At 33.9% G+C, this 14,703-nt stretch overlaps 1 protein-coding gene across 1 annotated transcript in view; it reads left to right on the top strand.

The window, feature by feature from the left end:
• Nucleotides 1-14,703, top strand: part of TTC29 (tetratricopeptide repeat domain 29) — a 236,176-nt gene that overhangs the window by 24,989 nt on the left and 196,484 nt on the right. The window contains exon 3 of the mRNA XM_047090368.1: nucleotides 13,101-13,324. Within this exon, the coding sequence (XP_046946324.1) occupies nucleotides 13,101-13,324 (224 nt within the window). The remainder of the gene's footprint in view (nucleotides 1-13,100; nucleotides 13,325-14,703) is intronic.

Below are 14,703 nucleotides of genomic sequence, written 5' to 3'. Positions count from 1 at the left end.
ATCTTGTGCTCAGTAAATGGGCTGTGTATATCAGTTTATAAAATTTCCCAAATGGCCAGTACATGGTCAATTTTTATAAGTATTCCTTGTATATTTGAAAAATAAATATATATTCTCTATTTATTTGGTAGACATTTCCATACAGAAAACCCTAACGGAAACTAATAATTAGATTGAGCCTGTTACTTCAATCAAGCTAGAAAATTGTTATTCAAATTCTTTTTTCCTTGACTTTATTTGGAATTTTCTGAAAAAAATGCATTAAAATCAATTCCCCCTTATTCTGTTAATTTTGAAGCTGTGTTATTAGGTGTATTGTCTCCTAATTGCTCTATATCTCAGTAAATCAATCTATTTATGAGTTTCTGTTATTAGTATGCCCCTTTAATTTTTTATGCCTAAATTCTATTTTGTTTGATATTAATAATGTTGTAACAGCTTTCTCTTTGTTGGCATTTGCATTATAATATGAAAATACAAAAGAAACAAATGACATGTTCTCTATCTCAAGGAAGTTATAATCACTACTATATGTACATTTTGTACTACTGTTTTTAAAGTTTGAATTCAAGGCTCTTTTATTTTACTTCTGACAAATACTTCTTTTGTTCCTACAATATTCTTATCGATGCACATCTTTGATTGGATGTTCTCTATGCACTTAGTTATTACAAGTAGAAATTTTCTAAATGTTCGAGATAGCTACGATAAAATTAACACAACACTCAGCAAAATAAAATATTACAGATGTTGTCTGACGAAAGTATCAAATTGATCAATTTGCTTTTTGTTTTTATTAATTTAGTTTTTCCTAATGTATGTTTTGGAAGTTTGATCATTTGTACATAAAACCTATGAGAAATCCCCGGTCTCATTGTTCCCCTGTGCAATATATACCTCCTTTGTAACAGTAATTAAGGAGCATACACTTCACATGGCTACTTCACATGGCTTACATTATGGTGGTTATTTTTAAGTATTCAAGCTTGAAAGGGCAAAATCGATCCTTTTTTTTGAAACAGGGAAAATTAAAACATCAAAATGTGATATATAATTACTATGTTAAATAGTGAAAAACAAACTATTCCACAGTGCAAAGAATTGAGGTCATCTGCTGGCCTAAAATAGAACTTAACATTTCTCTTCACTTAAATTTATTGCAGATTTCTTATCTGCAAGATAAGAAATATAGAATGACAGAGCAGTCATGAGCCTAATAATCATTTGGTTTAATATTTTTTCTTTTATCAAAAAAAAGGCAAAACAGTGTAGTTAATCGAACATCAACGGATAGTTTGTAAAGAAATTCTATAAAGGTATATATTTTCTTCTCATGACAAAATATCATCACCACACTAGAAGAAATGTCATAATAAGAGAAATTTAAATGCAGGTTTTATTTACCCTTACTCTATCTTCCATTACATTGCTGGAAAGAGCATGAGTAATGTTTTGTTTTCATTTTTAATTTATGTGACTTTCCCTTTGTAATTTAAACATCAGTTACATTTTTTTAGATACTTGTCATGTTTATAGCCCAATGTATACTATTTTTCTTACCATCATTTTAATAACTAAGTAAGTATTACAAAGGAATATGTGTTTGGAAGGAACAGCATTAGAATATATATGATAAAGCTATAGGTGGAAAGAATTGATTGGTTTACTTTTCCCAAAGAAACCTCCTCATGCAGTTGTTTAATGTGAAAGGTTTTTTCTTGAAAAGGTTAAAAAAGTTCTAATCAACTTTTGTACATTATGTAGAACTTCATTTTCTAAACTCTGCAAAAGAAAGTTTCATATTTAATGGGAAATCATGAATTATTCCATTTATTATCTACTTCCTCCTTTCAAAGACATGATCTGGATAAAAGGCGGGGTGAATAATTTCAAAAAAATACAATACATTTTTAATGGGAAGGTGCAAACTACAGATTCTCATGACTATTAGCAAGTGTAGAGGAAACAGAATTTTACTTGCAAAACTCGTCAAACTCTTGGAAAGATAAAATGTATGACATACTTTAGTAAAAAAAGAACACAGTGAACTTAAGTTTTCTTTTTAATGCAACTTGTTGTTTTTACAAAGTTTTGTTATATTTTTCAGCTTCACATTTTTATTAAAAGTTGATTATTTCACTCAACTTATATGGAAAATTGATAGTTCTTTAATTTATAAAGATGAAAAGCTGTAAAAAAAAGTTTAAATTATATTATTGGAGACAAAATTTCCCAAATAATAGAATATTAAAAATTGTAGAGAACAATCACAAGATTATGTTTCAAAAAACAGAGTGACTATTATATTGCGTGGGGTTTTATTTTATTTTAATGAAAATTTGTAAATAGTAATATAGACAAAAATGTGGAGTTAATGAGCTAGCATGATCATGTTTATACATGTTTGTAATCCATTGCTTGTAATCATTAGTATGAAGCTTACTTTTTGTTTTTCTCTTCTTTTTCTTGTTTATTATTGTTATATTAGGACACAAACTATAATAATTATATTACTTGCTCAGATTTCTTTTTTTATCATTGTGACTCAATCCCAAACCTAAGATTATTTTCAGGCTTTATTTTTCAGCTCGTGGTTAATTGATTTTCCTTTAGTTGAAAGTTACAGTGCAATTTAAAAGAAAAGAACAAAAATACATGACTGCCTCATTTAGCCAAAAGTGCTTGGACTCAGCTGTGGTACTGTGAAAATACCTTCCCTGAAAATTCTTCTTAAATGATGACACTCATTTTGTACCTTTCCATGTATAATCTTTAGCTTAACCCTTCCGTTTATAAATAAGTTTAAATTTCTCATCTTAGAAGTTTACAAGTAATAGGACCGTTTTAAAGATGACGTAATTAGCCTCTCCTATAAAGAGCTTGCTTTCTTCTAGCTCTTTTCCACTGAACTTCTGAAGAAGAACTTTTTATAATGTGGTTAAGTTCAAGAGTTTTCCAGTAGAGAACATCTTTCCGTAAAGAAAATGTGTGTTACAGCTACATGGGTAAATTTTTTGATAATACCTTATATTGACTGACAAATAGTTGCTTCATTCCTGATTGATGACAATCTCTGTACTCCAGATATTTGATTGCATTGGAATCACTTGAGTAAATAATTTTTAATAGGAAATAGACACAAAAAATTCCTGTATATCATTAAGGGAATTTTTAAAGCTATTGTAACATTGCAGTCTGCACTGTAGTAAATAACCACAGCTTTTCTCTGATCTCGGGTAGCAATCACTAGGAAAAATACCATTTGATTAACGTTTTTGATCTAACAAAAAGTTACTGCCTTTTATGCTAAATACCAGTTCTTACATAATTGCTAAATATCAGTTCGTACATAATTGAGCCTGAGAAATAATCTTTGTTCTACATTCTACACCAATATCCCATGTATCCTGAAATAAAATCACCGATATTGAAGTGAATTTTTATTGTGCTCTCAGCAGAATTCTTTGCTGACCAAATTTTTAAATATTTTATTTTTTGTTGATTTATGTTAGTAATAGTGCTATTTGGAAAATATAAGCTAAACTTTATTTCTTAGTTGTTATTAGATTTTTTTAAAAATAATTAAAGGTTGAACTTGGGTTAAATAGTTTCTTCCAAATGGCATTTTTCAATTTGTACACATATCCTTTAACTGTTGGCAGTCTATGGTTTCTGTGATTATTAATAGATAAAAATGTGTATTTTCTAAAAATACAAAGCACAACTTGCCTGTGTAGCAGTTTCAAATTTAGTAAACTTGTAATTGTTTAGAAAATCACAAAAAATTCTGTCCCATAACTTCTTGGGGGCAGATTTTATTTATTTATTCTTAAGTTATCAAATAAGTCCATCTCTCTAAAATGATTCTAAATCTAAACTGAAAAAAAAATCCTGCCAAATTAATATTTATGTTCTGATTTATTGATAACATTTTTAGGATGATTAGTTTTTTCAATTGATGCAACTAAAGGTGGTATCACATTTATTTAGATAGCGATTCTAATCGCTAAACCGTGTAAACATGCATTTGTGGTGTTTCTTTAAAATGAAGCTAACATGTTATGTATTTCAATCTTTGTTAGGAGACTTTATATATTTTATATAAATTTATAATAAATATATTGTTATTTATTATAAATAAATTTATAAATAATATACATTTATTAAATTTTATATACATTTATGTAAAATTATACTTATATTGTATAACAATATAAGTATTGCACAATAGATATACCTTCAAAATTAGTTTTAGATTTTCTGTTAAAGAAATACGACCAATACATTTCACAAAGAAAATCATTATTGTTAAAAAGGCTTACATTAAAATTCCTGTGACATGACTAGTCAAAACTGCAATAATATTATTACAGAAGTTATTTTCTTTATTGAAATATATGCTAAAACTATACATAAGCTGCAATGATTGTATTATCTTTATTATATGTTCATTTTTATTTGAGGAAGTTCCCCAGAAATATTTAGGAGAAATTAATAACAGTGTTCATTTTAATGACTAATTCTACTTTTAATTACTAATTATAATAAACAGTGCTCGCTTCAGCAGCACATATACTAATTATAATAAACAATAATAAGCAATAGATTTTTTTGTTTCAAGTATAACAAATTCTACTTTTTGAGATGTTGACATGTAAATAATTCAAGTAAGTCATAAAGAAAATAAGCAGTGATTATCAAGTTATTTATGATTAAATGGATATACTGAGATGCAAAATGAATTTGCTTTAGAGAAACTATCATATCAAAAGTGCTTTTTATGTACATTTTATTTGGATTCATAAAAATGCCTCATTAAATTTGTATATGTTTATCTCTAAAATATATTTCTAATTTTTCCAGACATGAGAACTGAATAGTTTGAAAACTGTTCATCTGTGATATGCCACCTGTCCTATTTACATTTTTAACAGTTGAGTATTTGTTAACTGATCTCATAGACAGCTACATATTTTGCTGTTTCCAGATGGATGAGATAGAATACCATGCATAACTTTACATTTATCTTCTTTGAATGTCACCTTATTTACATATCAATTAAAATAATATCTGTATTAAGATGGATAATGAAAGTTATCAAATTTACATGATGTAACTGCAGTTTGCTAAATTTCCAGTAGATGCCCCCAGAGACCAGTCAACTCATTGGAAATCCTTTAAATTTAAAAAGAGCCTTTTTCATATTGAAACATTTTTTTTCTTGTTATATTTTGAAGTACATGGAAAATAATTAAATGTCCTAAAAGTTCCAACTCTCCAATGGTTATTACATAAAAATATATATGAATGATTTTAGTCTATTTCTTAATTAGCGTTAGTTCTCAATCACTCTTACTACTATGACTAACAATTGTTAAAAACCTAAATTAGTGTAAAATTAAGAAAATACTTTCAGTTGTCATTGTAATTTTATATGCTTTTAAGTCATTTTAAATATAATTGATATTTTTTCATTCTAACTTCTCTCTTTACCTATATTTATATGGCTAGGGGAATGGCATATCTTTGTTTTAGCTTTTCGGGAAAATTTTATTCTTTTCACAAAAAACTATAAAACACACCCAAATTATATGGTTTTTATCAGTGTGAGTATGTCAAAAAATACATATTTTCTCCATTCAAACTATATGTAATGTCTACCTACACTGAGAAGTATGGGTAAGAATAGTGACTCACTTTATTCCGTGGAAATTATATTAACTGAAGCTATTTAAGTATTAATTTAAGAGTCAGTGTAATTATCCCGTAGGTGATTCCAATAACATTTATTCCTACAATACGAATGTAAGACTGTTATAACTGACACATAGATAACCCACTAGTGACTTATAAATATTAACTTAATGGAATAAAAGTATTATCCTGACTTTTGATTAGATATTACACATCTTCTAGGTTTATCTTTGTCAGATTAAATAAAATTTTTATGATCTTGTTTTAAATTATGATTTTTTTTATTAAACTGGTTTTGAAATATTTTACAGAATATGAAGCTTCACCTTGATACAGTATTTGAGTTTGTCCTATGAAAAAAATATGTTAAATATATTAGTCATATATTTGAGTAGTTGATAATTCGTTTTGATTTTGAAAGCCCATCTGATAACTAATATAAATACCTATGGGTTAAGAGAAATAAAAGAAGTTGTCATATATATGCATTCCATTTATTCATGTTGTTCAGATTTGTAGAAGTATGTGCTTTTTATCCTTTTATATGTTTGTCCTTCTCGGTGTTTTTCTTTTATTAGACCTCATATATCCTTGAGTGACAATCATATCTATTTAATTTGCTTTGCATGGGTGCTACTGTCTACTTACTCATTTTAAGGAAGGGGATTCTGTGGGAGGGACACATAATGACACTAATCTCTTTTCCTAGTCCAGCAGAAACATGGATTAACAAGGACAAAGGCAATGGCTTTCATATTTGAGGGTTACATTATAATTGTCCAATAATGACAAATTCCTAAACAATCAATGCAAATAAACAAAAAACAATGTGTAGAGGAAGAAAAGGAGAAGAAAACCCAACAAATTTAAAGCAATAAGAGAGAGCGTGGTAAAGTGCAAAAATATAGAATTCATACTCAGAAACCTGGATGTGAATTCCAGTTCTGCCCCTTATTAGTTTGTATGGCTTTGTCACTTATATGGCAAATCACATCCTCACCGAAGACAGTTTCTTTATCTGTGAAAATGGAAGTATTACTTTGTAGAGTTACTGTGTGTTAGAAACTGTGTCTACAGTGTCTAACACATTGTAGGTAGTCTATAAAATAGTAGCTGCTCAGAATGTTTTAAAGCAGAATTTTAAAATGATAGAATATCTCCATGGCTGTTTAACAGAAAGCTCCCCATCTCTCAGCATCTCCACACATTCAGCTATGAAGTTCTGTCAAAGTGTTCAGTTTTACTTTCTGTAAATTTACAGATTTTTTTTTAATCTTAGGATCTTTTAGGGCAATTTTTACGTACGTTCAAAATGCACAGTATCTCTTTTGAAGAATGGCTTTAAATCGTAATAAGTCCATATTAAATGGATGGCCACTTAATTCTGTTTCTAAATTCATTCTTCTCCAGCTGCATCCCTCAGTCCGGTGCAACCTTAGGTGTCTACAGTGGTAGATACCTTCCTCAGGGTAGAGATTTATAGAGTCCAGTGAAAGTCACGACTTCTGCTACTGTGAGTGGCATATTCTCTGTCAGGGAAACTCTTCTCAAACTCCATAATATCAAATCTCTACATAAATTTTACCAGAATTCTCAATTTCCCCCCAGCGTAGTGACTTTTTAGGTCAAAGAGATATTTCTTCTTCTGATTCTTGCAAAGAATATATTTTAATTTAGACTAATATTTGTTCTAATATGCAGATGAAACCAAAGACTGATAACATTGTGTCCAAATGAATAACAAAATAATGAATTGGAATTGTTTATATTTCTATTTGTGTTTAGAAAAATTTTCTTTCCATAAAGCAAGTCAACTTTAACTATGATTCTGTTATGAAATATGAAACCTGAGAAGTCCAAATATCATAGTGAAATTGACATACGTTTTTTTCAGGTAGTCAGTTCATTTTAATAAAAGAAAATTATTTTGGTTAAAAGAAATAATTTGCAAGGCACCTGGGTGGCTCATTCAGTTAAGCATCCAACTCTCATGGTTCCTGAGTTTGAGCCCTGCATCGGGCTTCACGCTAATAGCAGGGAGCCTGCTTGGGTTTCTCTGTCTCCCTCTCCCTCTGCCCCTTGCTTGCACTCTCTCTCTCTCTCTCTCTCAAAAATAAATAAATTTTAAAAAAAGAAAGAATTTGCATTAACTATGAAGATTTAAATAGGAACTAATTTAGTAAATCACTTACTGCTCGTTCTTGCTCTCAAATTAATAATGAAGCTTTAACAATGACCTACATGTACAGATGCATGTGTATGCGCACATGAATTTGTATATAAATAGAAATGATAATCAGCATAGTTATATATGCATTTTAAAATACATCTCTATTTGAAATCTCTCTTGCAAAGAATGGTCTTTTAAAAAAAGTTACCAGAGGGGTGCCTGGGTGTCTCAGTCAGTTGAGTGTCTGACTTTGGCTCAGGTCATGATCTCACTGTTCATGGGTTCAAGCCCCACATTGAGCTCTGTGCTGACAGCTCAGAGCCTGGAGCCTGCTTCAGATTCTGTGTCTCCCTCTCTCTTTGCCCTTCCCCTGCTCGTGCTCTCTCTTTCTCAAAAATAAACAAACATTAAAAAAAAGTACCAGAAATTTTAAAAAATTGTTATCAGTTATATATCATGGATGCTTTGAGGCTGAAAATATGTCTTGGAAACAATTTTAGTATAGCCCCTTCTGAATCCCTTCATGTTCTTTGGTCACAGGCAACAGAAACTGATTCTGACTAAATAAAGTAGAAACAATTTTATTGGAAGGATATTAGGTAACAAGCTGAATTTAGGGAGAGCCCAGCTCATATGAAAAGGACAAGACCTGAGACCCTTGATAGGATCTTGGTAGCGAGAACTACTTGAGACTCTTGTCAGGATATCAAGTTGACTGAGCTCCAAAAACCTCCTAACCATTTGTGTTTTTCTTGCCCCAAGATTCAGAATTATGGGAGAGGAACTGGTTTGCTTAGTTTGGGTCACTGATCCACCCCTTGGTTAGAGAGTCTTTACAATCAAGTCCCACCAAGATGACACACAGTGTGAGAATGGTCATTTTCAAAAGTGTTTGGAGTACTGCCACCTGTGGAAATGGAGCTAGGTGTTGGGTGACCAAAGCCAACCAAAACACCCTCACCTTCCAGGTGAAGGAAACAAGGCCTGCAGAGTGATTTTCTGCGTTTTTGTCCCAGTTGAGATTAGAATGTGGATAGCCTCCTGGCTTGTGTTTATTTTTATTGTTTAAAGTCAATATTCTATTTTTTATTTACTTACAACTTTCTTCTCTTCCAAGGCATAACCATCAAAGATGACAGCGCTTGTTTGAAGCAAGGTTAGATTTTTAGCCCCTCAGATCTCGTCCTCAGATCTCCTATATTCCCCCACAACCTGTCTCCATTTGGAGGTACTACTTGGATATCCTTTCAGCCTTCTTCTCACTTAAGTTATCTGAATCCAATCTCATTGTCTTTCCCCAAACCTGTCCATCCTTTTGTGTTCTCTTCTTTAGCAAATAACCAATTACCTATTGCCCAGCCTCAAAACCTGGTGTCCTCCTAGGTCTTCCTTTTCCTCCTCCCCCAACACGCCCTAAGTCACCAAGGAATTGATATTTTTATCTCCTAAATATGTGTTGAACCCACCTACTTCTATCCATTCCCCCTGCCTTTCCTTTGGTCCAGCCCCTGTGACCTCTCCTTTCCAAGACCACCGGATTCTTCCATCTCTTCGCCCTGCTCCCAGTTCTACCCTCCTCCTGGCCATTCTCTTGGATCAGGTGCAAATTTCAGAGTCACAAGCTTGAAGATGCTAAATTGAAAGCCTTTATTTTTTTTATAACAATTTTAATTCCTGGCCGTGAGCCTTGATCTTCCCTAGTGTAAAAATCCAGTCTTGTTCTCAGGTAATGTGAGTCCAATTCAGTGATTTCTCGGGTTATTCAAGATTCTGACACCTCGTCCCCTCACCCTGTTTTCTCATATAGAAACAACACAGTGCTGGAGAAGGGTAGAGAGGAGGAGAGTTGCCAGATTTAGCAAATAATAATATAGGATATATACTTCAATTTGAGTTTCAAAAAAATTAGTATAAATATGTCCTATGCAATGTTTGGAGCATACTAATACTAAAAAAAAATTCATTGTTTATCTGATATTCAAATTTAACTGGGCATCCTGCTCAGTTTCATCTGGCAACTCCAGGGCTGGGGGTTTGTCAGTATTTACTTTCAGATCTTAATCTAAGACCTTACTATAGACACTGAATATCCTTCTCTAGTATCTGTGTCTTCATTCTTCTTTGCCAACAAAACTACAGTTTTGCTTGGGAGAGCAATGTGTCTGAGAACAGGCAGAATTTTAGTTTTTCCAGTCTCCTTGCAGCAAGGGGTGGCCATGGCCAATGGAACCAAAGTAAGAATTTACTAGCAGTTACAGGAATGCTTTTGGTGTTCCCAGTAATAGGGAAAGACATATCTGGTGCCACCCATATCCCCATTCTTTTTGCCTTGAAGATGGACACAATATCTGAAGCTATAACAACCATCCAGTGACCAGCAGGGGACAAGCATGAGGTAAAGAATAAGATAATCCCAGGTGCATTGACCTTGCCAGACCACTGAACCAAGGCCATCAGATGCCTACTTTTAGGCATCTTTTGCTGAGAGAAATGGAGATCTCTAGTTTTAAAGGTACTATGAAACAAGTTCTCTTGCTTGTAGTTGAATGCATTCCAAACCTATGGGGTTGTATACACGTGTCCATCTCTCACGCATTCAATCTGTCCTTTTCTGTCAGATTTGGAAATATGCTGACCTGACTCCTTTGATAGCTCCCTAAGGCTTCTTATTCTCAGCATTATAGCTGTGTCCTCCTTCAGCCCCCAGTGGACAGCCATACAAGAACATTTTAGCATACATTCCCTCGTTGTGGCCAGTGACATTGTGACATATACCAGCCCTCTATTTCCATTAACTGTTGTGTCATACATGGAGCCCACTAGATGACTATGGTATGTCACCCATACCATTCAGGGGCTATGGGAAATTATAGTGGCTGGTTCTGAGAAATCCAATACAGTGACTTTTGGTATACCTTGTGTGGGGCAGGTAGAAGGAGGGGAGAGAGAGGACATGGCCTTTGCAGCATTTCACTGCTCCTTCTTCATACTATCTTCCTTTGTCTTGACAAGAGGGCAGAAACAAACAAAAATCTTTTACTTCTTTTCTCTTCCCTATGTCATACGTTTTTGGTCTCCTACAACATGGGGGCCTTTGACCTTGTGGCCTAGGAATGTGGCTTCCTTATTTTCTTTATGGATGAGTCCTATTAAACAGGTGCTGTATATCTATCTGGATGCCAGAGCGGGGAGGATAACAGCTCAGCTGGAACACTCCTTCCGGGTGATTTTTCTAAACTGTAATCTCATGTAGTCATTTCCCTAATTGGAACCCTTCAATGGCTCTAACTCACTCTTCGCTTGGAGTCCACACTTCTTACCATGGCTTTGAGGTCCTGTCTTTTCTTTAAAAGCTACTCTCTCACCACTCCTCTCTTCACCTTTCTTTATACCTAAGCTTATACCTTACTTACACTGAGTAAGAAATTCTTGGTGGATGGCATATGGGCTGTTTTTTTCTTTTTTCTTTTGTTTTTTAATTCTTTAGATGAATCTACTGCATATCCAAGAGTTGAGAACCAGTAGTGCAGGACTTTACATGTATCTGAGCATCTTCACATACATAATCTTTTTTTTTTTTACAAGTGGGGGAGGGTCAGAGAGAGGGAGACACAGAATCCGAAACAGGCTCCAGGCTCCGAGCTGTCAGCACAGAGCCTGACACGGGGCTTGAACTCACAAACCGAGAGATCATGACCTGAGCCGAAGTCAGACGCTCAACCAGCTGAGCCACACAGGCACCCCTACATAATTTAATTTTGTTCTTAGAAGAATCCTGTGATATAGGTACGGCATAGATTGATACACACATTTTACAAACGAGATGAAATGAGGTACACGGAGCGGTAGAACTGGGCCCAACCTTGAGTAATCTGACTAATTCAAGGCTGTCTCCACTCCACCCTGAAATTTTTATTACTAGTAGTATCACATTGTGTCAGTTGTTCTAAATATTTAACTGGCTCCTAATTTTTAAAAAATGTAATGTAATATAATTAGTAGCTATATGATTTGGCCTCTGATTGCTCATTAAGTGGAATAAAAGCTGCCACACAGCTGTTGTCCCATAACTCTGTTTATTTCCTGTATCACACTTTTCATCATCTGAAATGATTTATTATTTCCTATTTACTTGTTGGTTGTGTTCTCCCACTAGAATACAAACTTCACAAGGAGATTGAACCCATTTGGTCTAGAACAGTGCCTTCTACCTAGAAAATTTAATAGCTATCTGTTAAATAAATTGAGTATTCATTTGTCACTTTATCTCCTTGTATATGATTTATCACTAAATTAGAAGTGAATTATTAATCTAAAAAATCATTAACTTAATCTTAACTGAAAATATTTTTAAATGTATTTATTAATAGATTTTAATAAACATTTTCTAACCAAACATCCAAGCATGAGTGAATGAACGAATGAAGGAACTTCCATAACTTATAATGAAGCCACATAATATAGAGTGCCTTTTTGACATTAAATGGCATATTTAATTTTTGCTTGGCATGTTGAATTTTTTGTTTTGTTTTACTGGGAGGCTAGTATATCAAGTACTTTTGGATCTTGCAATTGCTACAGTCTGCATGTGTTCCCCCAAATTCATATGTTGAAATCCTAACTCCCAAAGGTGATGGTGTTAGTAATTGAGGTCTTTGGGAGGTGCTTAGGTCATGAAGGCTCTGCCCTCATGAATGGGATTAGTGCCTTATTAAAAAAAAAAAAAAGAAAGAAAGAAAAGTCTCCAGAGAGATCCCTAACCCTTCCACTATGTAAGGACACAGTGAGAAGGCACCAACCATGAACAAGGAAGAGGGCTCTCACCAGGAGGCGACCATGCTGGTGACTTGATCTTGAAATTCCAGCCTCTAGAACTGTGAGCAATATATTTCTGCTGTTTATAAGCTACTCAGTCACTAGTATTTTGTTCTAGCGGCCAGAATGGACTGACATCAGTCAACTAGTTTATTTGTCCCTATCAAACAGAGCTCAGCTCTGGAACTGCTATATTTATAATGTAATTTTATTAAAATTACTACATTTGGGTAGCTCCTGGCATCTTTCATTAAACTGAAGTTGTTCAATTATAAGCGTGTGAGGCAAAGATAGTTTTCAGCTTTCACTGAGGGGAAAAAAAAGGCAGCACATTTCAACCTTTAATCTTTAGAGAAGAAAAACACTGCATGGATTTAAAGGATTAAAATCATGTTCTGCGTGTTGGGTTTCTTCTTCCCAGTTACCGGAACTCGTACAAGAAGAACATTTGTGTGGACATGCTGCGAGACGGTTATCACAAGTCCTTTACTGAGCTCTTCGCCCTGATGGAGAAGTGGGATGCCCTGCAGGAGGCTGCAAGAGTTAGGTCCCTTTTCTGGTTGCAGAGACCCCTGGAGGAGCAGCCTGATAAGCTGGGTCACTTCTACCACCACCTGACCAGGGCTGAGGCGGCTGAACGGAAAGGTGAGTGGAGGGACTGTGGGCAGCAGTGCTGCGGGAGCTGGAGCAGTGACCCCGAGGGAGGAGTGCAGAGTGTTTCATGTCTGAATTGAGACCATTAAGACACCTTAGCACAGTGCATTCTAGACATCTGAGCATCTTTATGGAATACATGATAGGGGAACGCTGAATCACAAGCTGCCCAGACACAGGGGCATCCTGCTGATGTCATTTCAAGCAGGAAAGACAATGCATGCACCGCACCTAATAACACCGCCACAATGTTCCAATGTATTAAAATCTTTTGTATCATGAATTACAAATCTTTCCATGGTTTTTAAAATATATAATCTGAATAGAGACTTTTACTAAGAGTTTCATTCTTTCAAAGAGTATTATAACTTGAAAATTTATATTGATTTTCTATTATTTATATAATAGAATTTGAAGATCTTACCAACAAGTCCTACAGATTTCAATCGGAGAATTTTTATTAGTGAATAGTAGGAAGATATGAAAAGCTTGCAATTCACAATTATAAATAAAATTGTTAATTTTATATTTTCCATCACATCGTTTGTAGTAAATTCCTTTTCTTGTATCTGAAAATTTTCCCAAAAGTCAATGTTTCATCTAGTGAATAAAATATTTTGATCTCCACTGTAATTATACTCATATTGTTGTCATGAGCCTTTCCTAGTTACATATTAGGAATTGGTCGTTTTATATAATCAAAGAAAGGAAATCCTAGATCCTAGAAGTCAGCATATAAATTTGGTGATCTAAATTATTTTTTTCTTCAACTTCTTGTGTGAAAATATCATAGGACTGAGAGAGAAGCTCAGGCCCCAACAATGCCTATATTTTACTTCAGGCCTTTCTATGAGAAAATACAGTATTAGAGGGACACCTGGGTGGCTCAGTCAGTTAAGCATCTGTCTTCAGCTCAGGTCATAATCTCAAAGTTCATGAATTTGAGTCCTGCATTGGGCTCTGTGCTAACAGCTCAGAGCCTGGAGCCTGCTTTGGATTCTGTGTTTTCCTGTTTCTCTGCCCCTCCCCAGCTCCTGTTCTGTCTCTGTCTCTATCTCTGTCTCTCTCTCTCTCTCTCTCTCTCTCAAAAATAAACATTGAAAAAATTCTTTAAAGAAAGTCGAGTATTACACAACTTTCCACAACTGTACCAATGACAGTGGGGAAAATTAATGGGGGCATGGTAACAGTATTAGAGGGATAGCAGAAGTCGTTCAACCTCTACAGTGGAGTTAATACATGTTTCCTATCAGGTTGTGACCTGACTTACAAATATGAGATACACGAAAATTTTAACAAGTGAATGTGCGTGTGTGTTTGTATGTGTGTGTGAGTACAGGAGGCAGATATTTGTATTCTGAAAAATGCTT

This window comes from Lynx rufus, unplaced genomic scaffold, assembly GCF_022079265.1.
Source record: "Lynx rufus isolate CCGP_SWC_20201006 ecotype Redwood Valley unplaced genomic scaffold, mLynRuf1.p SCAF_3, whole genome shotgun sequence".
Lineage (NCBI taxonomy): Eukaryota > Metazoa > Chordata > Mammalia > Carnivora > Felidae > Lynx > Lynx rufus.
Note: the sequence above shows the minus strand (reverse complement) of the source record. Positions and strands in the feature narration are given on the sequence as shown.